The following is a 27,667-nucleotide window of genomic DNA, read 5'->3' on the forward strand; positions in this document are numbered from 1 at the left end:
TCTGTATTATATGTATGACTCCTATACATACAAGCAGGCATCCTAATACTTTTAGTAATTTAGTGTATTTACACTTCTTAGACTGGTTTTGTATGGCTGGTTGTTACATACTGAGATGTGCCATTTTAACCTTTGTACGCTTGCAAGGTAGATTGACAATTCTGAGAGAGATTTTCATTTTAAAAATGTGAGTTTGATTCGAATGGTTCCTCTGGACTGCTTTTAAACGCAAATGTCTCCAGATTAAGGCTGGGTTCACACTGGTACGACAAACACTCTGATATTGGGAGCTTATGTCGCATGACGTGCGTAAACCAATGATTCCCTTTGAGAGCCGTCTTAACTGGTCCGACACAAGTCAGTCCGACTTTGAAAATGCTCCCTGCACTACTTTGGACCGACTTTGGACCGACTTTGGACCGACTTTGGACCGACTTTGGTCCGACTTTGGTCCGACTTTGGTCCTACTTCAGCCCATTGAATATCATTGAAGTCGGATCAAAGTAGGATCCTTGTCCTAACCATCCGACTTGTGACATCCGACATGGTGATTACAGCAGCAGTAAAAGGAATTTATGTCACTCTGGGATTGTTTTGATTGGTGAAATGACAAGTCATACTATCTCAAAGTCGGAGCAGAATCTTATCTTGTTCATTCAAGTAGGATGGAAGCAAGACCAAAGTAGGACAGATGTAGCAGGGCAAAGTAGGATGATAGTCGTAAAACAGTCATGTCGTACCAGTGTGAACCCAGCCTGAAACTGGGCCATACACTAATCAAAATTTCATTTGGACCAGCTGAATTTTCAACAGCAATGGGCGTCCCTGCTTGACAAAAGTCGATTGTTTTGATCAACTTCTTTTGAAGAGACTTGCTGGAAAACGTTTGTTCAACAGCAGCTGATCATTGTATCCTGACAGTAGCGGGTCCCTCTGTCAGAATACAGTGGAGGGATTTGGGATTTGTGTGGCTGGAGGAATCCATTAGTAGTTTTTCATGCTGCAAGCTGTTATTCTTAACTACGTGGTGTTCTATAAAATGTAATTCATGGTGCAGTTGAAATGCTGCTCATTGATAAATGGTAGTGCCTAGGGACAGATGCTGGGGGGCAGGGGGAGTAGCGGTCCTGTTTAGCTTAGGTAGGTTTATCAATAATATATAGGTACAGCTGTCCTGTAATTGGCAGCTGTAAAATCTGCTTTGTTCCTTCCTTTTTGGATAGGGTCTTGGTCAGTTTGGGAGGAAAAAACACATTTCAGTATCTGGACAAAAAGTTCCCTCTGCCCTTTTGCAAACTCATCTCTGTCATATGCTTGTTTCTCCTGCCAAATAGATGTCTACGCTACGCAGTGGACGAAAGAAACAGACTGCCAGTCCAGACGGCAGAGTTTCCCCCATAAATGAAGACATCCGTTCCAGTGGCCGAAACTCTCCAAGCGCTGCCAGCACATCCAGTAATGACAGCAAAGCGGAGTCCCTAAAGAAACCATCGAAGGCAAGTAGCAATTAACAAGTCAGAGCGGGCTGTTATGTTAATACAGTATAATTTGCCTAAAGACGAGCTGTGGCTCTAAGTTACTGTTCCATATGGTAGCATATTTACAATGTATAATATGGCTTCCCTGCTGCATTTCACTTTAATGTTTAACATGCTTCTTTTTTGCTGCAGAAAATTAAAGAGGAGCCCTCATCCCCAATGAAAAGTGCCAAACGTCAGAGGGAAAAACCAGCATCTGACACAGAGGAGGCTGACAGGACCACAGCAAAAAAATCCAAAACACAGGTTAGTTGCCTTTCATACTCTACTAGACCATTTTTAATTTTTCTGCTACTGTTTAAAGGCTACCTTTTACATGTTGGCAAATTATGCATTTTCATCCTCTTGAGACTCAAAAGTATGTAAGTTTGGGTGCTACTGATACTCTTTTAGAGTTGCACGTGTATTTGTGGTATGTCAATAACTTTAAAGACTCTCTTGGAACATTTGAACATGGATAAGAGCAGCCTGGTGCATCCAGGTTGTATTCTATTACTGTGCAGTAGTGGTACTTTATAATTCCTGTGTTCAGGGGCTTCTGAGGCTAGGTACACATAGTCATCTTTAATCTGCTTATAATTACTAGCCTCAGAAGTGTCAAATTTGAGAACTTCTGATTCTAAGGCCCCTTTCACACAACAAGCCCGCTTGGATCCGCCTGTCCGTTTTTCAGGCAGATCCGAGGGGGCCACCCATTGACTCCTATGGGCAGGCGGGTGTCAGCGGAGATGTGTCCACTGACACCCGCCTGCCATCCGTTCAGCTCAAGACAGACGTATGGTGATATGTTCAGCCATCCCACTGGCGGATCGGATGAGGTCTGATGAAAATGGACATATTGTCCATTTTCGTCCGATCTCCCCAAAGGAATCAGTAGGACTCTGACAGATCCCTCCCCGTTCAGTGAGCAGAGACAGACCTGTCATCCACCGGCTCAGCGGAGATCAACGGAGCGGACTCCACTGAGTGGATCCATCCTCGTGTGAAAGGGGCCTAAAGGCAATATATAGATTTTATTTTAAATAATAAACATGTCATATTTACCTCCTCTGTAAAATGGTTTTGCACAAAGCAGCCCCCATCCTCCCCCTCCCTCATTTGTGCTCCTGGCTCCTCCCTTTGCCGAGTGCCCCCAGAGCAAGCTGCTTGCTCTGGGGGTACTTGTACGTGCTCACTCCCGAGCCAGCTCTGTGTGCCCTGCCCAGTTCTCTCCTCATTGGCTGTTATTGACAGCGGCAGGAGCCAATGGCTCACACTGGTGCCTCACTGTCCAATGAAGAGAGAGACGCTGCTCTCGTGCTCATTGCTGGATCAAGATCAGGCTAAGGTAAGTATTTAGGGGGAGCTGCATGCAGAAGGTTTTTTACCTTTAGCAAGTATTTATTAAGCATATTCAGAGATCAACTCTGTAAGAGGTTGTCATAGTGGACCTATCAGTATCTTTACAAATTTGAATGAATCAATTCCTGTCAAGTTATACTGCGCAGCAACAATATAGTTAATTATACACCATTAGGAAATAGTCCCTGAGCTTTAGTCAAATGACTTTATCCAAGCCTGAAGAATCGTGTCATATGTCGGCTGCAGGCAGAAGGAAAGCATTTGAAAACTGTCTCCAATGATCACTGTTGTAATTGATTAAATCTGCTCACAAAGTGGCAGGCAATAGCACAGGAGTGACCTGTGTGATTTAGCATGCAACCAAGAACACAGACTACTGATTTAATGTCTAATAAAATATGGTAAAAATAATCATCTTAAATAATCCACCATGACTCGCTTATCAGACCTTCAGATTGTCTTGTTAAACGCAATAGGGCTTTTAAACTTTAAAAGTTTATTTTTTAACATTAGGCAGAAAGTTCTTTTGATCATGTGAAATTTAACTCCTAAACTAACTTATTGTGTTTTCTAAAGGAGATCAGTCGGCCAAACTCCCCATCAGAAGGGGAGGGTGAAGGAGAAGGAGAAGGAGAAGGTGAAAGTTCAGATAGCCGAAGTGTTAATGATGAAGGCAGCAGTGATCCTAAGGACATTGACCAGGATAATCGCAGCACATCTCCCAGTATTCCTAGTCCCCAAGATAATGAGAGCGACTCTGACTCCTCAGCCCAACAACAAATGCTGCAACCTCCAAGTGGAACTCCAGCAATGGTTCCTCCTGCTGTATCACCAGGGCCTCTTCCAGCTATTGCTCCTCCGCCACACAGCATTGCTCCTGCTCAAATATCACCTTCTCCATCAATACCTCCTTCCCAGCCTCCACAACCCCCATCTCTCTCACTTGTTCAGGCGCCAGTTTTGCACCCTCAAAGACTTCCCTCTCCACACCCAGCAATACAGCCTATTGCAGGGTCACAAGGAGAGCCACAGCCTCCAGTTCCTACTCAAATACACCCACAGTCACCTCATCATGGGCCATTAGCTTCTTTGCCACACAACATGCCACCACAACCCATTTTACAGTATCCATGTTCTTCACCACCTCAGCCCTGCCCTGCTCAGGTCTCCCCAGTGCCACAAATCCCATCTCATAATTTTCCTCTAAGTACTCAGGGACCACCAATTGCTCCTCAACCTGCTCTGCAATCCCCACCTCAGCCTTCGCGTGAGCAGCCTTTACCCCAAGGACCCATTACCATGCCTCATATCAAACCTCCTCCCACCACCCCTATTCAGCAAACTCCTGCACAGACCCATAAACATCCTCCCCACTTACAAGGGCCATCTCCGTTCTCCCTTAACTCCAACTTACCACCACCTCCTGCTCTTAAGCCACTTAGTTCACTGCCTGCTCATCATCCTCCTTCTGCTCATCCACCTCCTTTGCAGCTTATGCCTCAGAGTCAGCAACTTCAGGCCACAGCAGCACAGCCACCAGTCCTGACTCAAAGCCAAAGTCTTCCCCAAACACCGGGGCACCCTCAGTCAGGTCTTCATCCCTTACCTCCTCAGCCTTCCTTCTCCCAGCACTCATTTGTGCCTGGAGGCCCACCATCTATAACTCCTCCTACCTGTGCTCCTGCTCCTACCCCATCATCTTTGCCATCACCATCTCAAAATCTTCAGCCACCCTTACCCGTTACAACTTCTGCTGCTTCCACTGTCTGCATTCCTGTGGTATCGCCATCTCCCATTCCACCTCCTCTGCCACCAATTCAGATCAAAGAAGAGGTACTGGATGAAATTGATGAGCCTGAAAGTCCTCCACTTCCTCCTCGAAGTCCATCACCAGAACCCACTGTGGTTGATGTTCCAAGTCATGCCAGTCAGTCTGCAAGGTACTATTGCAGGATGCTTGTTTTATGGAAAATGTCTACATGTTTATCATTCCAGTTACTAATCATAATTTGTTTCCACTAATCAGAAGTGAATGTAGTGCAGCTTTGCTTGTCCTTTTTTAATGATGTCTGTCACTAATGAACAGCTATGATTTATTTAAGAATTTCTACATGCATGATATTGAAGCAGAGCTTAAAAGAAAAATTACTACAGGATTCCTTTAATGTTCATTCTCAGTCTTGGAGAAAACAATATGTTGTGAAAGATGAAGGTAGGCATTACATATTGGAAGAGTATAACATAAAATTATGTTCTATTATTATTATTATACAGGATTTATATAGCGCCAACAGTTTGCGCAGCGCTTAACAAAATGAAGGCAGGCATTACAGTTACATTACAATTTGGTACAAGAGGAATCAGAGGGCCCTGCTTGTTAGAGCTTGCAATTTAGGAGGGAGGGTCAATTGATACAAAAGGTAATAGCTGTGGGGGATGAGCTGATGGAGAAAGTAAAACTCTGTATTAGACGCAGGATAAGCTTCTTTAAAGAGAAGGGTTTTCAGGGATCATCTAAAGATGGATAGATAAGGGGACAGTCGGACAGATTGGGGTAGGGAGTTCCAAAGGATGGGGGAAGCTATGGAGAAATCCTGGAGGCGAGCATGGGAAGAGGTGACAAGGAAGCTAGAGAGCAGGAGGTCTTGGGAGGACCGAAGAGAGGGGCTTGGTTGGTATTTTGAGACTAGGATAGTGATGTAGCTTGGGGCAGAGTTGTGGATGTCTTTGTAAATTAGTGTTAGTAACGGTTAATAAGGTGGATGAGTCTTGCAGCAGCATTCATTATGGACTGAAGGGGGGATAGTGTAGGTAAAGGTAATCCAATGAGGAGTGAGTTGCAGTAGTCGAGGCGAGAGATAACCAGGGAGTGAATTAGAAGCTTGGTGGTGTCATTGGTTAAAAAGGGACGTCTATAGATTTTGCGGAGGCTAAGGCGGCATGATTTGGACAGGGATTGGATGTGGGCTTGAAAGGACAGTTCAGAGTCTATGGTTACCCCTAGCACTCTGGCATGTGGGGACAGACTGATAGTTGTGCCATTGATCTTGACAGAGGAGTCAGGGGAAAGGGCATGTGGGGGAGGAAATATTATGAGCTCGGTTTTAAATATATTCAGTTTGAGGAAGTGGTGTGACATCCAGGCTAATATGTCTGTTAGTAAATCAGTGATGTGTGAGGAGACTGATGGAGTGAGCTGTGGGGTAGAGAGATAGATTTGTGTGTCATCGGCATATAAATGGTAGCGGAAGCCATCAGCTGACCCAGGGAGGATGTGTAGATCAAGGTTAGAACTTGGGGGACCCCAATAGTAAGAGGTGTTGGTGAGGAGGAATTGGAGTTGTGACAATGAAGGTGCGGTGAGAAAGGGAAGATTCGAACCAATGGAGGAGAGGACAGCCAGGGATACCAAGCAAATTGAGTTTTTTGAGGAGGAGGGGCTGATCAAATGTATCAAAGGCAGCGGCGAGGTGTAAGAGTATGGAATAATGACTGTTGGTTTTAGCTGTTAGTAAGTCATTTGTGAGTTTTAGGAGAGCAGTTTCTGTGGAGTGCTGTGGACTAAATCCAGACTGAAGGGGATCAAAAAGGTTATTCTCAATGACGCGGTCGCTCAGTCGGTTGTAGACTAAAACGTTGAAGGAGTTTGGAGGCAAAAGGGAGTAAGGCCTTTTTTGGTATGGGATTGACTAGTTCATGTTTTAGACAGTTGGGGAAGATGCCAGAAGAGAGAGAGGGGTTAAAGATATGAGTTAAAGAGTGTAGGATAGAGGGTACAGTGGGCAGGAGGTTAGGTGAGCGTTAGAAAAAAGTTGGACTTCTAAATGTTCCTAATGACAGTTGGCTTTTTTTCCTGTCCTACCCCAACCTGATATTGATACAATGGGAACATAATACATTAAGACCAGCAATGGACGGGCCAAACTTAGGGTCTCCCTTCATCTTTTCAGCATTATGTTTACTAAAATACAAGTGTTTTTAGATAAAGCAGTATGCTTGCTAAAGATTGCAAGATGGTATGAAAAAAATAATGAAAGATCTATATTTATCAAACACACTAGCCTTGTACTCCGCCATTTACTTTATCAATCATTAATCTCTGTCAATAAACTTTGATAATTATTATTTGAATACAGATTTTACAAGCATCTGGATCGTGGTTACAACTCATGTGCAAGGACTGACCTCTACTTCATCCCACGGGGAGACTCCAAGCTGGCCAAGAAGAGGGAGGAAGCAGCTGAGAAGGCAAAGAGGGAAGCAGAACAAAAGGTCCGAGAGGAGAGAGAACGAGAAAAGGAAAAGGAGAAAGAAAAGGAGAGGGAACGGGAGCGTGAAAGAGAAGCAGAAAGAGCAGCAGTACGTTTCTTTCTGCAATCATTTATTCAAGATCCAGAAAAACATTTTTTTTCCTTTTACCCTGCTGTATATTAGTCTTAGAACGCCTGTAATCCCAACCACTTATTTTCTTATGTATTATCATTATAATTTTATATTTACAGGTTTGTGGTCGAAATAGTCAGTAAATCTTTTTATGTGACCCAATCTGTCAGTTTTCAACTGCCTTTGGTCCCTAAACAGTTTAAAAATAGAATCTCATCCGCTGAATATTTCAAGTAATCCAGGCATACCAGCTGTCCCCAATGAACCTCATGTTTGGGACTTTACTTATTGATTGTGCACCCTAGTTAACAAATTAGGGCAGGACTAATGTAACTAAGGCAAATTGTATTTCTATGTTATAACTTTTCAGTGTTTCTCATCTGTGCCATTTATCCAAACTTCTTCATACAGAAGGCTTGCAGTTCCCACGAAGGTCGCCTTGGAGAGTCTCAGATCGGAGGCCCAGCTCACATTCGACCATCCTTTGAGCCTCCAACAACCATAGCCGCTGTCCCCCCTTATATTGGGCCAGATACACCTGCTCTACGTACACTAAGTGAATATGCTCGACCGCACGTTATGTCACCCACCAATCGCAATCATCCCTTTTTTGTCCCTCTTAATCCCAATGACCCTCTCTTGGCTTACCATATGCCAGGCTTGTATAATATGGACCCCACAATGCGTGAGCGAGAATTGCGTGAGCGGGAACTGAGGGAACGTGAACTACGGGAGAGGGAGCTACGGGAGAGGATGAAACCTGGCTTTGAGGTTAAACCTCCTGAGCTGGACCAACTCCACCCTGCTGCTAACCCCATGGAACATTTTGCTAGACATGGTGCGCTTACCATCCCCTCATCGGCAGGACCACATCCTTTTGCTGCTTTTCATCCCGGCTTAAACCACCTGGAGAGAGAAAGACTGGCCTTGGCAGGACCACAACTACGGCCAGAAATGACTTATCCTGAGAGACTGGCAGCCGAACGAATACATGCAGAACGAATGGCATCACTTGCTAATGATCCCTTAGCCCGGCTACAGATGTTCAACGTCACACCTCACCACCACCAACACTCGCACATACATTCACACCTCCATCTTCATCAGCAGGACCCATTACATCAAGGTGAGTCTTCTAATTAGTAATGGGAGGTAAAGAAGGGGAATCTCAGAAAAAGAGGGAACTTTGTCCTAGTAAAAGATGTCTTTTTTTTTTTTTTTTTTTTTTTTTACACTTTATTCTGTGGGGAAGTTTACCTCACTTTCAAAAACATACCAGTAAGTTCTACAAGAATGGAGAAAGTTTTATATGTGGATGTGTCATAAAAAAAACAAATCAGTGTTGATTCTTGTTTTGTAACTAGTAAAAGGGCGGATGGAATGTACTTAATTTGGGCAGGACCTCCACTGTTTAATTCTTCCATTCTTATAAGATGCTATGGGGAAGAAACAGGTAAACTTTCTCAACCAAGTACAGGCTGAACCTTTCAAAACAGTCCTGGCTTTCCTTGTCTGACCTGTCAGTAAATATTTAAAAATTCCTGCAGTCCTTTCAAAGTGACTTGGATTCTAATGAGTTGACTGCTGTCAGATTCGTTCAGTTAGCAATGATACAAACAAAACTCTTATAGATATAATTGGACGTGCTTCTGTTCCTCTAACACTATTCCTTAAAGACCTTTTTATTTTAAGCTGTGTTAATGGCCATCTCTGCAAGATTTTAATGACATGTAGTTTCGATTGATGTTCTAGTTAGGTTGTACATCAGCAAGCTTGTGTTTTCCTATTTGGTCCAATCGTAGCATTCAAAGGGATTACATATATTTAAAACAATATAAACAATGCTGTAAGTTATTGTCCTGTTTTGCAGTAAGGTGGTTTCAGTTGATTTTTTTTTTTTGATTGATATTGGTTGATCCACGTTCTAAGAGTTAGCATCCATAAATGCTTTATATCTAATCATATCTATCAAATCCCTGAATCTGATGCTGTTTTTGTAACATCGGTTGTTGCATTGTTAGGGGAATCGCATACACTGACATTGCCAGAAATCTAAATAAAGTTTGTCTAGCAGTCAAATATCAGGAACTGCTTTCTCGTGTCAGAACTGGTTTTCTATTGTTGTCCCTTTAGTAAGTCAGAACAGTTCTTTGTTTCGGCAAGGCAGTTTCTGTGTGTCTTTGTTGTGCTTTTCCTTCTGATATAAAACTAGTGTTCAAAGTTGAATTAGGGTAGAGAACTTCCCTTTTCCACTATAATACATTATGCTTGACTTGTGTTTTGGCTGAGTATTAATATGGCCTCACCAGCAATTAATAATCCTTCCCTCACTTCTAAGTTACTCTCTTACATTCCCAAAATCAGACCAGCAACACAAAAGGATTTACACTGATCTTGCTACCACCAAATCTAGAGCTGAAGAAATCATAGCTTTGTCTATTTTCGAAGAAAGCACTAGAAAATGGCTGTTGGCCTCTTAGTATTTGCTCCTGGCTATGGAGAGAACTTCCTTTTTTTACCACATTGTATCGATTAGGTGCAATGTAAAATTGCTCAAGCATGATAATCTGCTGTATGGATTGAGTTAGACTTTTTTGCAACAATATTTGGCATATGTATGAGCCACCAGTTTTCCCGCTGGATGGTTATTTGGACAGGGTGAGATGCGATCCTTCAAGGGCTGTATCCACTGATGCATCGTCCCTCATACAATTTGTGCAGACAGCACCTGCATTATTGCATCTATCTATCGTAGTTGATCATCACTGTAGATGAGCACATTTCTTGAAGGTCTGATATTTGACAATATCAATATCTGATATTGGCAAAAAAAAATAAGGTCATAATCAGTAGGCATATGAACTAGTTTTCTGAATTTTCACCTACAGCAAGGACATAAAACGTCTCTGTGCAAAATATCATTTGATATCTGGTTTCACCAGAGTCTTGGCTGTTGAACTTTGGCAAAAATATATTGTGGCTATGAGCCTTTAAAAAGACTGACAGATCAAACCTAGGGTGGCTCAGCTCACTTCCTGGCCAGATCAGCCTGTTATTTTGATAGCATCTAAAATCTATTTGTAATACATCTGTGTGATGTTGTGAAGACGGGAGGCATCTTACGATATTATGTGTTTTCAATAGACTGCTGCTGTAACTCTAAGTCTTGGCCGGGCGTGGCTGAAAACGGGACATGTGTTCCAGTCCACTTTCCTGGTAAATAAATGCAACCATTTAAAAAAAAAAAAAAGAGAAGAAGGACTCGGGAGACCGGGATTATCTTCCAAAAAGCGAGTCCCAGATTAGAAAATTTAATATTATAGAGTTATTGTATGTATTTAGCTGTGTTTTGGTTTTGGTGTCGATTTTAAGATTTAGCTAATCCGGTAACTCCAGACTTGGAGGCAGGTATTATTTTTTGTCGCGTTGTGAAAAGTGCTATATGTGAGACGAAGGGCAAAAAGTATCATAATAAACATCCTTCAAATAGGTGGCCTGTTCTCAGTAGTACATAATATATAAAGGGTTTAATAATAACAAAATGCCAAATGTTCTCATAAACTTTATAAAAACTTTATACATTTTGTTTGTATGTGGTAACTTTAAAGTTTCACTAGTTATGAATCCTTTGTACACTAATGCAACCAACAAATGTGACATATGCATTTGTTGTGTCTCTAGGGTGGTAATCATGTGTTTGTTCTTTTGGTCTGTTAGGTTGGTGTTCAATAAAAAACCCAAAATAAACCCTGACTTATAATTTAAAAAAAAGATACTGGCAAATGGTTGATAGCTTTTATTTTCCAGTCCACAGTAGGCAAATTAGAAAATTTTGGATGCCAAAAATCTGTTTTAATTCTAATCGCACACAGGGGTCCCCCAACCTCTTAAAAAAAAAATCACTGCAGTACTTTTTTGCAACAAGATGTCCTCAGTCTTTCAGGTTGAATGACACTCAGTATGACTCAAACCAGCATACGCTCCCAAGTATAGGGTTTTACCACAGTGGCCTTTTTTTTCACAGTGTATGGGTGCAGAGAGCAGCACTGATGTTGTTGCATCAGCCCAACTCTCTGCAAAAATATGGGCCACCAAGTCTGGAGAAAATAGCCCTGCATTGATTTCTGCTTTATTCCCCAAAGTTGCATATTTAACAGAGATTTGACCATGTGTAAGAACAGATGAGATTAAATAGATGGTTGCAATTGCTTTCAAAGCACGATTGCATGTTGTTGCAATCTTGTATAGTTCAGTGAAATCTTACCTGGGAAAAACTTCCAAAAATGTATTGTCTACAGTCACCACAAGAAGCCTGCAATTACTGTTATTAGCAGCAATGTCTCTTTTATGATTTAGTTTTTATTACCAAGGTCTGGCTTTCATAAGCCCTGCCAATAACCATTATACATGAAGGCAGGGAAATTCCTGCCCCCAAGACAAAATGAGACTGGATCACATAGGTGGCTTTTCTGGCTAGTAAAACTTGCATCTAGTAATCTATGTTCTTAAAGGGAACCTGAACTGTGAAAGCTGGGCCCAAAAAGGCAAGCCAAGGACAAAGAAATAATTACCAGTATTGGCTATAGGCTTCTTGCTGCCGATCCTTTCCCCAATCCTGACTTATTAGGCTTTGTTATGCCCTGTGTATCTGTACAGAGGGGTAGACATCTTGGTAGACTTGGTAGAAGGGCAGAACCTTCCTTTTCCATGTCAGAGATACCCTCTTAATGACTAGTGGTGGAATATTCAAAAAGTCGTAGATGTGGAAGAAGTACAGATAGACAGAACAAGAAAATCCTTGCACTGTGGGTCCTCAGATACATCTTCTTGTCTATTAAGGAAACCATGAGCAGCACAATAGTGGCATCACTAAATTTTACTTAAATCTTGTGAGACTAGCAGTCAGAAGCACAGCACCTTAGATCAATGTTTCTCAACTCCAGTCCTCAAGGCGCCTCAACAAATCATGTTTTCAGGATTTTCCTGTGGTAATTACTAAGGCAGTGAAGCTGATCAAATCACCTGTACAAAATAATGGAGAGCCTGAAAACATGACCTGCTGGGGTGCCTTGAGGACTGGCGTGGAGAAACACTGCCTTAAATGACCTCACATTGCAAACCTACAGATATGAGACTCAAGGTGCAGGAATGCCCATGCAAAGGAAGTGCACTCTTTTTTTTTTTTTTTTTTTTCAGGTGGAATTAAAGACAAAAAGTAAATTTTCAATGTACTGTTTAGGCCAGATGATCATTTCTAGCTGTTCCACTTTAGGCAGGCTTTAATTTTTTAAAAGTGATGGGGTACATGACAGCTGACTTTTTAAAGGTTTAGCAGTCCGGGTTGTCATCCTTAAGTAAGTTGAACTGAAAGAAGTATGCTGCTGTTCAAATGTGCCAGCTTCAACAACTGCAATATTTTTGCCGATTTTTAGTGCTTCAATAAATGAACATTTTGAACAGATTGGTGTAAAGTTTACCTAATTATTGTGACCAACATATTTAGTCTTTGTACACGTGTACTGAGCTTCCTTAAATGTTTTTGTGGCTGTATGGGTCCAGTTCCTGAATATGCTGGCATAATTTATGGTTAGGCCATGATTATGAGGACCACCTATTCCCCAGTGTATAGTCCAGCTTCATTCCTACTTTCGTGTTAATATTGATAATGAGCAGTGGGTTTAAGCTAGCCATACTTTGAGTGAATTACTGCCAATTCCAGGCCAATATCCCTCAACTAAAAAAAACAAGAGGCGTGCGAAAAACTGTCAGCCAAATAGACCCTGCATCCAATCAGACATGTATGGATATTTTGACAACTGTTGGGGCCAGCTGTCAAAACTCAATAGCCCCAGTGGGAGAGTCATCCATCTACACTGTGTAGCCTTGATGAAGTAATCAGCTGAACAGAAACCATTTGTATATCGCTAGCCTAACTCTAACCCTGAGACACTGAACAGTACTATATATGCATCTTAAAAAAAAAAAAAAACAGTGGTTATAGTATACACATGGGTGTCGAAATCCCTAATTCAAGACTAGAAAATAAATGTGCAGTAATATCTTAATGGGTATTTGGTAAATGGTAAGGATGACCACTGTCCTTCCCTGAATGGAGTTACCGGATTTTTATGTTAAGAATTGTTGGATCTGCCCTGGGCTAATGAGAATAACGCTTTATTAGTTCAGATTTGCTTGCATTGCTTGGAATGGAGTTGAATGAAGTTGATTATGTATGGAGAGCTAATAAACCACAGTGCTTCAGCCACTCAAATTATAGTCCGCTTCAGATAACCTGATTTGGCTGCAATCTGGCTGCTGTTTATAGTTGGACATGTTCTGCGGTTTTAGGGTTGTGTGCATTAGTGGTCTATCTCATGAAGAAGCAACACTTCTCACCTGTAAGAAAAAAGGAGCCTGGGATCTTTTTAAGGTCTCATGTACACAAGCAATTGTATGATTACATTCTAAAAACGTTCTTTAATAAATTTGTAAGTATTTTTTATAATGTAGTACCCAAGGTCAACCTATCAGAAATAATCCAATCCTCGGGAAAAGTGAAATCTGAGTGGGTTTCTTAAATTACTGCATTTTGACCTGCCTTACTATAGAAAACCATATGGGCTCTGCATTCTCCAGTTTAACCTAACATAAAGTTTAGATTAGCTTTTTTCATGTTTGAGTGTCCTGCAGTGTTTAATGGTTTGTTCTGGGTCTCTGGTGTTAGTAAAAAACGACCAATTGTCTTGTAAGGCACCAAGATCTTCATTCAGTCACATTGGACAACTGTCTTATTTCTTTGGAAATTCATTTGTTTCCAGGGTGAATGGTTGTTTATCTTACAACCGTGGTCTTTTTTTTTTTTTCTTTTAACCAAAGTGACTAAAGGACAAATGGATCTTGTTGCTCCACAGTAACCAATCAGATTCCGTATTTTACACTCCAAATGTCATAAAGAACAAATTTATGGTTGCTTTTGTCATCCAGAGCAGTTTTCTATCAGGCATTTGAATAAGAAAGGCCTGCTACTGTATAACGGTACCCCTCCCTTGCTGTAGAGACCTTATGTTAAAATAGGAGTAGGTAAAATGTTTTAGATTTCCTTAAATTTTTTTATTTTTTGACATTAAAGCCTATAAGCCAAATCGGTGATTAAATAGCTGTCGTCATTCCCTGTTTGCTTTTTAGGGTAATTGTACTCAGATTTTTCATCCTCTTGTTACGTCTCCATTCTGTTCTAATATATGTAAATATTGGGTTGATGAAGACTCGCAGACCTCACTCGGGGTGATTTATAAAGCTAAACAAAGTGTTTACTATTAATGGCAACAGCACCCTTACCTGCCTTAATTTTATAACGCAACTGGTTTGATCAGTATGACTTCTGACTACCTTCCCTTTACATTATTCAGTGGCAAGAATAATATGTGAACTCCTTGGAATAAACTGGCTTTCCACAGTTATTTGCAATGAAATGTGATCTGATCTTCATCTAAAGCCCTGTACACACAGGCCAAATGTCAGACGGCATTGGCCAGTTCAGTAGAAACCGTCCGACATTCGGTGCGTTTGTACTGCAGCCGGTCCAACAGAAGCTGGCTTCTGTCAAAGGGGCTTGATCAAAGAAGGTCTGCTGACTGGCTCTCAATCAGTGTGCTCAGCCAATGGCTGAGAGTGCTGATCTGATTGTTCTGGCAGGGGAGCCGTCCCCCTGTCAGAGCGTAATAGAACAGCAGGGGAGATCACTGTACTTACATTGGATTGTAAGGACAGCGGCACCGACCTGAGCTGTCAGTTTTTTTTTTTTTTCATTCAGCCCATTGGGTTTAAAAGAAAAAAAGCTAGCAGTGCGTTTTAGGATTCAGTAACAACGATAGACAAACACAATGTTCTTACGCTGATAACACACAAACAATTCTATTTTTCCAGTGTCTTTATTGAAAACACCCATAACATGCACAGTGCTGGAGGAAAATATAAATGGACCCATAGACTAATTACTTTAATAAAAGCTAATTGGAATCATTAGTTTGCGCACCTGAAGTGAAACGAGTTTGGAGGTGTGGTTTAGAGCTACTTTGATAAAAGACACTTAAACATTTTAAGATTGCTGCTCCTAAGAAGTATCAGTTGATGTGAACCACGCCTCGCAAAAAGCAACTCTCTGAAGACATACAATGAAAAGTAGTTAACCTGCATAAGAATGGAAAGGGATACAAGGTAATCTCAGTGTTTAGGCATCCATCAGTCGACAGATACATTGTCTATAAATGGAGACAGTTTAGTACGGTGGCTACTCTTCCTGCCAAGCAACCAAGATGACTCCCAAGGCACAACACAGAATCCTCTGTGATGTAAAGAACCCACCAGTAACAGCTAAAGCCATTACTGGAATTGGTAAACATCCCTGTTCATGAGTCTACCATACGTAAGTCTTTGAAAAGGCAGGGGGTCCGTGGCAAAACACCATGGAGGAAGCCATTGCTCCCAAAAATAAAATATTGCTGCCCCCTGAAGTTTACCAAAGAGCACCTTGGCAAACCTTTACGCTACTGGGAAAATGTTTTGTGAACTGCTGAAACAAAAGTTTAATTGTTCGGGAAGAATACTCAGTGCTATATATTGTGCAAAAAGACACAGCTTACCAACATCAAAACTTCATCCCAACGGTGAAGTATAGTGGAGGGAACATCATGGTTTGAGCTTGCTTCGCTGCCTCAGCATCTGGATCATTTGCCATTATAGAGGGGAATATGCATTCATCAAAATATCCTACAGGGTAATGTCAGGTTGTCCACCAGCTAAAGCTTACAATGACCATAAGCATTGAAGTAAATCCACCACAGACTGGCTCGAGAAGAAAAAAAAAAACTGCCCTTTTTGGAGTGGCTTAATCAGAGCCCAGACCTTAACTCCTTAGAGATACTATGGACTGACTTCAAGAGAGCGGTTCACCAAACATCCTGCAAAAGTGTCAGAGCTGAAGCAGTTTTGTAAAGAGGAATTGGCTACTGAAAGCACTTGCTTGAAGTCATTGCTGCCAGAGGAGATTCGATCAGCTAATAACGGGTTCACTTGCATTTTCCCCCAGCACTGTGAGTGTTTTAATGTGTGTTCAGTAGACACAAGAAAATGGAATTTTGTGTTATAAGCTTAAAGCGGAGCTCCACCTTAAACAAAAATATTAAAAGCCAGCAGCTGCAAATACTTCAGCTGCTGACTTTTAATAAATGGACGCTTACCTGTCCCAGGGTCCAGCGATGTTGGCAGCCGAAGCCAATCGATTGCTCATCTCTCGGCTGCCCCCACCACCATCCTCGGTCAGGGAATCAGGAAGTGAAGCGTTGTGGCTTCACTGCCCGGTTCCCTACTGCACATGCGCATCTACACTGGTCCCCGTTGTGTTGTGGGAACTGTGTGTTTCCCGGAACACAACGGGGGCGGGGGGGCATTTGCGGCTAGCTGCAGCTAGCTATTCCCGGAAGTGGGTGCAGATACCTGTATTATACAGGTATCTGCACCTCCCTCCCCCCTGAAAGGTGCCAATTGAGCCACCAGAGGGGGGGAGGAATCCGATGAGCGGAAGTTCCACTTTAGGGTGGAACTCCGCTTTAAGCACATTGTGTTTGTTTATTGTTGTGACTTAGATGAGGATCAAATCGCATTTTATGGCAAATGACTATAGCAAACCAGTTTATTCCATACTTTTTCTTGCCACTGTAATTGCTATATTAAGCAAATGTATTAAAGTATTCAGTATATGATTTATTTTTTTTCTGTTTCACATGGCTTTATTAGTAATTTTCTTTGTTTGCATGCAGACCAAGAGATCTAGTAAAAGTGGGGCAAACCCAACCAGTCAGTGGTGATTGAGCAGTTGCAGCAGCAACTTGCAAACAAATTGAAACCATGAGTATGACTTGAATTGTCAAAAAAAAAAACCCTGGCAGAGTTTTTGTCCCACTATTCATTAACGGCTTGGACTGCATGAAGCTGCTGAGTAAAATATAATGTCATGTGAAATAAAGAAGAGAAAAAATGCTGTCTGCCATTTTATGCCAATGGAATACAGTTTTCCAGAATACACCATTTTCCCAGAAATATTTTTTATGCTTGTTTTGATCTCCTGTCATAATCTGCTATCCATCTGATAAAGTGCCCTGTTTGTTAAAAATAGATGCTCTCTTCATCACTTTTCAACTTTCCTCTTGTGGAACAGAGCAGGAACAGTTGCTTGTGTGTGCGTGTTTAAAGTCTTTAAGGTACTCGGAACATATTTGGAGTGAGTTGGTCAGTAGAAGTATAGGTTTTCATTCTGCTGCGCTAATTCTGCCTTCAGAAAACCCAATCATCTGCCCAAGCAGTTTCAAACTCCTCAGTTAGGTCACAGGTGTACAATATATTTGATCAGTATAGATCTTTTTGTTGTATGACTGACCAGCTTTCCCTTTTATCAAGATTGTTGCAACTAAGAGAAGATGGGGGCAGAGTTTGATCCCTCCATCTTTGAATCTTTTCAGAAACTAGGCAAGTGAGACCTGTTACACATCCAGCATTGCTGTGGCAGATTGGGCTTTGCTTCCTCTTGAACCTCCAGTACCACCATCTATTTACCTTGAATTCATCTTAAGAATCTAGAGCAGGGGTGTCCAACCTGCGGCCCACAACGGCTGTGAACGTGGCCCAACACAACAATCATAAACTCACTTAAAAATGTGTTTTGTTTTTTTGTCTTTGTTTTTGTTTTGTTTTTTGTTCTTTTTTGTTTTTTGTAAAAATGTATTTACACTTGGCGAACACATGCAGCTGAAAAAAAATGACAGTGTCTCTTTACTAGACTTTTATAAGTTTTATCTTCCCAAAGAAAAATATCCCACTCTACATAATCACGCCTCATCAGTTTTTGGCAGCAACTACATTTTTGAGCAACTATTTCCAATGTTGAAGCACACAAAGGGCAAAATTAGAACCAAAATATCTGATGAGCACCTTGAGAATTTGTTGAAATTTGCTACTACCATACATCCATTGAACCAGATATTGGTGCTTTATCAAAAACGTCAAACATTGCACTAGTTTTATGTTGCCCTCTTTTATAATAAAAATGATTTTTAAAAAATGAAGTTTTATTTCTCAGATAGGTACGTTATCTATATCCGTGATCATTAATTTGTGATCTGCCCAAATTTTTCTGCTCTTTAGCTATCCTCCTTGTTAGTGTATTTTATGAGGCCCAAGACCATTCCTCTTCTTCCAATGTAGTCAAAAGGTTGGACACCCCAGATCTAGAGCATGTGGAGAACACTTTTGTGCGCAGCACTCTGTAGTTGAGTTTGTAGGCAGCCATTTTGAAAATTCATTAGAACTGATATTACTGGAAGCTCAAGGAAAAAGCAATGTAATGCCTGTCATTGCTGTAGAGGGCTTACTGCTTTTGTACTGTAAAGGCATGAGGACCTGACGGGATCAATCCCTGCCCTGCTCTTATCGAATGAAAAATCCTTTTTTGGGTCTACATTAAGAAATCTATGTCAAAGTTGTCATTTGTCTAAAAATATTCAAAAAAAATTCAAAAAATATTGTTAAAAATAGTGTAATTTAAAAAAAAAAAATTGTAAACAGAATCCACGTATATGTCCCATTTAAATATAATTTTAAAAACAATCTGTATATGAGAATATTTTCGCTATCCTAAAGAGATTTTTAGGTTTGCCTTTATTTTCCCAGCAGCACATAAGTGAATTGGTGGATGATCCTGCTTGCAAGTAGATTGTCACAATAGCAGTGGTGGTTCTTACTGTACGCTTCTATAGTGTCATCCTTTGGTGCATGGTGTATAGTGGAAATGTGTAATTGTGATCACCAGTCGGGACACAAATGTATACAACTGGCATTTACTAAGCCACATTTCCATTATACACAGGGTAAGTTTTTTTGGTTTGGCTTGATTTTGTTTTTTTAGACTGGGGTGTGATTCTTGGGGCAGCTAAAGCAGTAACTAGCATTGTTTGCATGCTCTTGGCTTAATAGTTCTGCTGCCAATAATTATTAGTGAGGGCAGATCCTTTCCTGAGCTCGCAAAAACCCAATCTCCCAGTCCTGATTTCTCTGAAATATGATGTGCTGTGTTCCTATGATTTACTGTATCTGTGAAAGGTTGTTTATCTAATTTAGCCCATGTCATTCTGTTTCAGGTTCAGGTCCTGTGCATCCGCTGGTTGACCCACTGTCAGCTGGACCTCACCTGGCACGCTTCCCATACCCTCCTGGTACAATACCTAACCCCTTGCTAGCACAGCCACCTCATGAACACGAAATGCTACGGCACCCTGTTTTCGGTATGTATTTATAATATAGGCAATGCGGCACCTGCATTGTTTTGTTGGGTGGGTAAACATCCAAAACTTTGATTTCAATTTGGTAAGAATAAATGGGACAAATGGGGGACAGTGAACTGTGTTTTTCAGCAGCATGTAGACTGACATTTGTTTTTGCGTGCCGCCTATTCCTAATTTTACGTTGAAATGTAAGTATCTTCTGTTCTTAAGACAATTCTCCTCCAATAAATATTAAAAACTACAGGAAATAATTTCAAAATGATCTTTTTCTCTTTAAGGCTAAGTGCACACGTATGATTTTAGGTTTAGTTGCGTAATAGTCGACTTCTTGCAACAATTCTGAAGAGCTCTCAATCTGCTGCTGGAGCCATATAGATCACAGAAAGAAGTAGGATCAGTGAGGCACCTTGCTTGGCTTAGTAATTGCTGTGACAGGGAGATGTGATGTGGGGATGTCTTGATATTGGGGTTATAGAGGTTGATTTAAGTTATTCCTTAAAGAGCTAGTCCAAAGAAAATGTATATTAATGTTAGTCTGGATTTGGTAGAGTCACATGCTGGTTTCCTATTCCTCTTAGAGACCTCCTTTCTCTAGTTCCTGATTTAGTTCCTGCCCACCTTGGAGGTTTGGGTGTTATAATATTTAAATAGTAAAATTATTAATATTTTATATACTAATATAAAATATTGTTGCTGGACTGGAATGCCAATCCAGCAACGGAAGCTCTCGGATCCCACCACTAAGTGTTTCTTAGAGAGAGGAATTATTAGCTTCGGAGTGGTTCAACACTCCAGGATTTACCAAGAACTGAGATATCATCATTTTTGAGTTGACTATTCCCAAACCTTTAGACGGTTGAGCATGTTTTTAAATATAATGCATTGCTTAGTTTTTATTTACCAGTTGACAACCTACAAAATGGATAAGCAGAAAAAAAACAATATTTGGTGTGTCTATCCTTTGCATTTAAAAGAACATCAATTCCCCCAGGTACACTTGCATTTAGCTAGGTTACATTTGGATGTGTGGCAAGATTGACATGCATCTGAAAAGGATACTTATTCAGATTGCTTTTTAGTGGCATTTGACAGGCGTTGAACTGTTGTCGCCTCCTTACTGCCTGTTTTAACCCCGTTAATGCTGCACCACTGTGGCACAACCAGGTTACGTCACCCGATTCGCTTAAATAGGACGCTTTCAGCATGGCCCAGCCATTTTACCGTCGCAATTGGAAGATGTCCAATGGCATCATCTGCTCAGACCTGACCTGGCACCAGTCTGCAATCTGGGAAAGATCAGTCAGAAGTGGCCTTCATGGAAGACTAAGGGCTAAAAAGCTTCTTTGACATGGAAACAAGGCCAAGTGATTTGCTCATACACAAAAACACAAGAACTGGTATGCAGAAAAATGGCAACAGCTGTTCTAGAAGGATGAGCTTAAATTTGTAACAATTGGCTGTTCACCATAGGCCTGTAGGGTGTTGCAGGAAAAGGTTCCTTCCAGGTTTAGGGCTGTATTTCTGCACACAGATTTGGTGATTGGCTTGGAACAGATGGTCTGACCAATCCTGAAGAATACAAGCAGATACAAATCCGTCATGCTGTACCATAAGAGAAGTGTCTATCCAGTTCCAAATGTGTTTCTGCAATCATATGTCATGAAGAACTTTCTTCAGCAAACGGAAGAGCAAGGAGTCCTAGAAGCAATGATATGGCCTTTACAGAGCCCTGATCTCAATGTCATTACATTATGGGACAGCCTACATCCATAGTACTACTATGTTTTTTTGGGGTTTTTTTTTTAGTATTAAAAGGTATGCCTGCATTGTTTCTTCATGGTATGGTCCTATTAGGAAGTGTCCTAATATTCGTTTTGCTGTCTGATCCTGGTTTCTGAAACAAACTCACATTCTCTATTATTATACAGTATATCACATCACACTAAGGTGATTTAAACTAGATACTTGTTTGCCTTTGCATTTCTTTTACGGTGTGTTATTTCTTTCAGGTGCTCATTACCCTCGGGATCTGCCTGGAGGTATCCCGCCACAAATGTCTGCTGCTCACCAGCTCCAGGCAATGCACGCCCAGTCTGCAGAGCTACAGAGGTTGGCAATGGAACAGCAGTGGTTACATGGCCACCCTCACATGCATGGCGGGCATTTACCCAGCCAAGAGGATTACTACAGGTGAGCCTAGCCTTATATTGTATCTTGGTTATTAAAAAGATTCTGACATAAGGGCAAGAATAAAATATCTTCATAGAAATGTGCAAGTAAAGTGTTTGTGGCCTTTCATTTCCTGCATCTCCCTCAATTGATTGATTCTCTCTTAATCTCTATTTACAGAAGGTTTGGAGTTTAAGCGATACCTTTTTTTGCTCCAGTTCTTGTATAGGGAAAGAAAGGGCCAAAATATTGGAGTTGACTTACTAAAACTGGAGAGTGCAAAATCTGGTGCAGCTCTGCATGGTAACTAATCTGCTTCTATTTTTTTTTTACTGTCAAAACTTAACTGAACAAGCTGAAGTTAGAAGCTGATTGGCTACCATGCACAGCTGCACCAGATTTTGCACTCTCCAGTTATAGTTCTGTGCATGACTTCATTGAGGGGAAATCCCAATTTTATTTTATTTTTTATCTTGACATTAACACAAGAAATGAGAGTCTGGAGATGGACTTTAAATAAAGGCAAGCCTCTGTTTCTTATGAGCTAAAATTTTCTCTCATTAACAAATTTATCTGAGCTAAAAATGGCTCTATTCTTTACTTTCAATAGACACTTATTTTGATATTCAGTGAAACTGTTTACCTTACATACATGAGTATGGGTAAAATCAGCCGGTCTGTAAATTGCAGGCTTTCCTGAATTGCAGGAATAATTTTTGGTTATAAGAATATAAATACAAAGTAATAAGATTGGTACATGTATCATGCTTTATAATAATTTGTGACAAATGCATTTCAATATATGGTTAAAGAAAAAAAAAATTAAGGTCAGCAGCTTAAGTACTATAACTGCTGACTTTTGATAAAAGGGCACTTGCCTGTCCAGGGATCCAGGGCTGTCCTCCCCCCAGGTCAGTTCTTTGCCAGTGTTTGGACCCCTAGTGCTGCCATGTCTATTGTGGGAAGTGAGGCTTCACAGCCGACTTCCCACTGCACATGCACAAGCCGCAATGTGCTTTGTGATTGGTCCCACAGCTTTCTGGGAACTGTGATGTTGGGGGAATGGGGGGCACCAACTTGCGCCCAAAAGTTAGAGGAGGGGGAGGATTCAGAAAAGCGGAACTTCCCCTTTTGGGTGAGGTTTCGCTTTAAGTTTGAATCCAGTTTCTTTTGGAAATGTTTTCCAGCTCTAGAATGCCATTTATTAGATAGCTTATTATAGTGAATGCAGAAAAAAAAGCCTTTAAAATCCTATAGTGTATCATTTTTCTCCTGTCTTTTCAGTCGTCTGAAGAAAGAAGGGGACAAACAGTTGTAACGAAGGGATGACTTTGGACTTCTCCCTCCCTTCCAGCTCCCTTAGGAGAGTCAGGCTCCATACGACGGGTCCCCAGAGGCTGCAAGATTCCTTCTGTATTTAAAGATATGTCATAAACTATCCTTTTTCATCTGTAAAGAAGACTATTCAGAGCCACACTGGCAGCCTCCCTGCATGACGCATTCTTTCCCCAGCCTCGGGAGGGGAGCAGGTGTGGAGGGAGAGGTGGGGGCAGCACCTGGACATTTGACAGTAGATCCAACAGCTTGTGCTTTGGAGGTGCTACCCCATACATACACTCACTGTGTGCACACGAAGCCAGAGACTTGCTACAATGAAAATATACTCTGCCAGCACTCTTGGGTCTCCTGTGCTGCAAAACAGATCCATTTTTTTCTTTTATGACAGCAGATGACCCTCTTCATTGTACAGAGTTTCCCCAGTCTGCCTATATTCTGTAAATACATTAAAAGCACGGACTGAAGGGAGGATTTTAGCTTACACTTTTTCTTTTACTGTCCCTGCAGTGCAGTTACTACCTGTGAATTTCCATTAACCTCTTGACTGCCACTGGAATCTGTGACATTAAACCTATAGCAGCAAAGGGGTTAAGAATTTAAATATAACCACAGAGGTACTCAAGCTTTACCAGTGCAGCACTGGTAAAGCCCTACATACACCATGTTTCATTTTTTTTCTTTTGTAACCATCCTCTTCTGGCTGCTCGCTTACTCCACTTCTCTTTGTCTGAGCCTATGTTATCTACATTCTTAATTATCCGTTATAGAGGAAGAATCTGGTTTTACTCCATGTTGAATCCACTCCAGATTTTTGGGTATCTCCTGGAGAGTTGGGGGTCCCTCTTATTTTTTTCTTCTGTCTTTATTCTAAGTTTGTGTCTCACTTGTAGATAGGGGCTACAGCGTTTTAAGTTGTAGAGGCAAAACGCACACAGGCTTGTGCGTATCTTCACTTTATAGCATTAAAGTTTCTGCAGGGTTAGAACTTTTATTATTTAATTTATAAGGAAAGCCTCCTATATTTTACTGTTTTTGGGTCCTGCTATACATAATGCCAAGGGTTTTATTTGTACAGATTCTATTTAACCTGGGCTCTTATTTTTTAAATTCATGTCTTTTTTTTTTTTTTGTATGTTTTATCTGCTTGTACTCTCTGCCACCCCCTTCCACCACAACGGCAGGACTGTGTCACGGTATAAGGACTTTAGGTGTGCGGGTAAGCGGTGTTGAGACACATTTAGTAACTGCTTTTTCAAGATGTATTGTCTCAGTAGACAGGCTCTTGGCTGCGTGATTCCTGGTAAAAAAAAAAAAAAAAAAAAGTGTTTCTTCTGAAGATGACTGTTGTAAAGCAGTTGTTCAGATGCTTACAATTCTCTTTCACAAAGTCTCCTAGCTGAACCCATTTCCCATACCGAGGCACTACCCTTGCCGCAGCGACTGTTATTATTTTGGTGACCAGCATCTCAAGGCTGCGCCAAATTACTAAGCGCAGATGTTCCAGTCAAGCACCCCTTCACTTTATCACACTGTCTTTTCAATTCAGTGGTGGTGTAAGGATTTTAAAAGTGAGCATCCTGATTTGCATGTACAGCATCTTTGAGCTGTCATTTAGCACCTAGGAACTTGCACCTAGTTCGAGTTGTGCCCTTTAGGGAGACCTTCTGTGCCCAGTGGGCACAGGTTACAGTTTTCAGTGCTGTATGCATCTAGGACATTACATACAGCATTGTACTGTGTGGAGCATCTAAGGTTTATTTATCCCTGAGAGAAGTGTCAGAATACTTGTAAACAATAAATAGGTGTATTCCCTCTGGGGAGATGCATTCTTTTCTTGCACCATTAAATGTCCTACCCCATCTTTCATTCCCATTTTAAGCATCATGGGAGTACAGTTCAACCAGCAGCTGGACAGCCAAAGATAGACATCCCTGAAGTAGGTCATTTGCCACTAGCATTTTAACTCCCCTAGTTGCAATAGCATTTTTACACTACAGTTAAGAATACATTCGCAGATGTGTTCTGCACCCTTTATATTTCTACAGATTCCGCCTCTGCCCTTCCATATCCGCGAGTGCCGGGGTGCTTGACTCCTTTTGTCCTTGCAGGCTGTTTTGTGTGAAGGTTGTTCGGCGTTGAGGAGATCCCTACAGTAAGTTGTGCACTAGGCCTCTCCCCACCACTGAAGGGCTAGAATGTTTACTGCCATAAGGCCTAGTAATACACGGTCTCCCGCCGCACTGGCAGGATAAAAAAAGATGGTTTAAGAAGGTTGACTGTTGTCTTTCAGTTATTTTTGTTACTTTTTACCACTCCACTATGTTTCGTTCTTTCCTATTTTTGTAATTTTTCGGACGTACCTCGTTCAGTGTGTAAGAAACTGTAAAGCTACTTGTTTCATGGCGCCATTTAGCAGAATGTACATCCAGACTGCTCCATTTCTATATATATCTTGAAGATTTTAATGTATATAGGAGTAGTTTGCCATTGGGGTAGAAACCCAGAAATTCGTGAATTCTGTGTTTTCTCCATTTTGAGTATTTTGTAATTTTTTTGGAAATATTTGTGGACATAAACAATAAAGCAAGCTACACCACAGGCAAAGGGCTATTTGGTTCTGTCATTCATCAGTCTGCAACATGTAAACCTAACTTGTAATACCTGACACATCACTCAGTATTGCATAATATGGCCTCTTTAACAGCTCTAAAGCTTACCCATACTGGAATATTATGGAGCACTCACTGTAATTTTTTTTAAATTGTGTTTCGGTATACAAGCCTGTACGTGTCTTCAAAGAGACAATGTTGGTAGCATTCTTGCCAAATAACCTTAGTCAAATCAAGTCGATCACAGGTTAAGGTGATTTACTGATTTTTTTTTTTTTTTTTAATTTGGATTGAATTGCACTGTTCATGTGTTCCAGCCTAATATGCCACAGAACCAGATACAAATTTAAGAGACTCTGCAAATTATCCCCATGATTAAGCTTCGAGGGAAGGAGCGAAACACATTGGGGGCATGGCCTGATTGGAGTCCAGGCTGAGGTCGCCCTTATAACCATTGTAGGATGGATGAGTACGCCATTAGGGATCACCTCTTTGTTCTCCCTTCTGCGAATTTTTAGCCAGAAAAGTATCAGATTGGCATGAAATGCTAACCATTTTGTTTCTCTGCAAGCCCAAATTAAAGGGTTGCTGAAGGTTTTTAACCTTCACGCATTCTATGCATGAAAATAAAAAACCTTTGGTGTGCAACTCCCCCTTATACTCACCTAAGTCCAATCCAGCAACGTGCACAAGAGCAAAAGTCCAGTGGGGCACCTGAGAAGAGCAGAATCGGGGCTGCTCTGTGCAAAACCATTGCACAGACCAAGTAAGTATAACTTGTTTGTTATTTAAAAGAAAAATCTGAACCTCTACAAATGCTTTAAGAAGGTTAGTTACAAAGTACGTTTCCTAGTGAGTGTCAATAACAAAGCTCTGTCCTCAAACCTGCAGTGAGATAACAGAAGTATACTCAACAAGTGAGAAACACAGTACATGTGATGGTACATAGTTTTTATTATATATTAAGAGAAACAATATTTTTGTAAAACATCAATACATGCTGATAATCTTGCATTACACCTACAACATTTACACACACATGAAGCATACAGTGGATGTAAAGCCAAAACTTTTTTTCTCTAATCGCGTTAACAAAACAGGAATGCCACGCCAAGATGCAAAATAATCTTCCTTTATTAAAACAGCCAGTAGGAACAAGTTCTATTCTGACATGTTTTGCGCTTTCTCAAAGATCCTCATACTTGGTGCATGCCACCTCATGGACTTACCTTTTCATTTACATCTGACAATTGTATTAAGCTCCAGGAGCATAGCTATTATTATGCTCCTAGAGCGCTGACAGGAGAGACTGTTCTCACACAAAGCATCTCTGCTCGCCCCTCCCCTCCTCTGTCCACTCACAGAAGCCTTTGTTCTCTGTGAAGGAGTTCACATAATACAAAGTGTTCTTTGATTGGGCAGGAGGAGGAAAGAGGTGGGCACAGCAGCTGCATGTGACTCTGCAGCCTCAGAATCTGAGACCCGAAGTTCCAGCATCAGAGCACCTGAAGCATTTTGATAGCTTTACTCCCAGCACTCACAGAAAATGTTAAATGTAAATTAGAGATATATTCCATGAGATGACATGCACCTCATTGGATTTAATCCCTAGTAATTCAGTTCCTGGAGTTCAGATTCAAATTATTCAGTTTTGGATTTGCCATTACTTTCTATACTGAAGACAGTGGTCACGGTGGCAAGTAAAGGACTGAATATCCCTAGTAGGGGCATAGACAGCAAGAAAAATTTGTCAACCCCCATTTACTCTATCCACAAAAAAGGCGTTGTCTTTACGAACACTTTTATGTCAATCTTACCAGCATGTGATCTTTTAAAGCTAAACTTCAAGCAAACCGCTAAACACACACATGAAATTTAAGGGAGCTTGCTAAAGGAATTTTAATTCTGTTCATCTAGTCTTGAGTTTTAGATAGCTCTTGCACAGAGTAGTATG

General features: G+C 41.1%; 1 protein-coding gene across 10 annotated transcripts in view; it reads left to right on the forward strand.

The window, feature by feature from the left end:
- RERE (arginine-glutamic acid dipeptide repeats) overlaps nt 1–25,702 on the forward strand; it is a 498,077-nt gene extending 472,375 nt beyond the window's left edge. For 9 of the 10 annotated variants that reach the window (XM_073603026.1, XM_073603030.1, XM_073603029.1 and 6 more), the window contains 9 exons: nt 1,335–1,496; nt 1,671–1,784; nt 3,456–4,819; nt 7,016–7,238; nt 7,674–8,388; nt 10,407–10,478; nt 19,454–19,597; nt 21,607–21,787; nt 23,051–25,702. In XM_073603026.1, the coding sequence (XP_073459127.1) occupies nt 1,335–1,496; nt 1,671–1,784; nt 3,456–4,819; nt 7,016–7,238; nt 7,674–8,388; nt 10,407–10,478; nt 19,454–19,597; nt 21,607–21,787; nt 23,051–23,084 (3,009 nt within the window). In that variant the 3' untranslated portion in view covers nt 23,085–25,702. The remainder of the gene's footprint in view (nt 1–1,334; nt 1,497–1,670; nt 1,785–3,455; nt 4,820–7,015; nt 7,239–7,673; nt 8,389–10,406; nt 10,479–19,453; nt 19,598–21,606; nt 21,788–23,050) is intronic. The other variant, XM_073603032.1, reaches the window with a different exon arrangement.
- Nucleotides 25,703–27,667: the final 1,965 nt, after the last annotated feature.

Source organism: Aquarana catesbeiana, linkage group LG10, assembly GCF_042186555.1.
Source record: "Aquarana catesbeiana isolate 2022-GZ linkage group LG10, ASM4218655v1, whole genome shotgun sequence".
Lineage (NCBI taxonomy): Eukaryota > Metazoa > Chordata > Amphibia > Anura > Ranidae > Aquarana > Aquarana catesbeiana.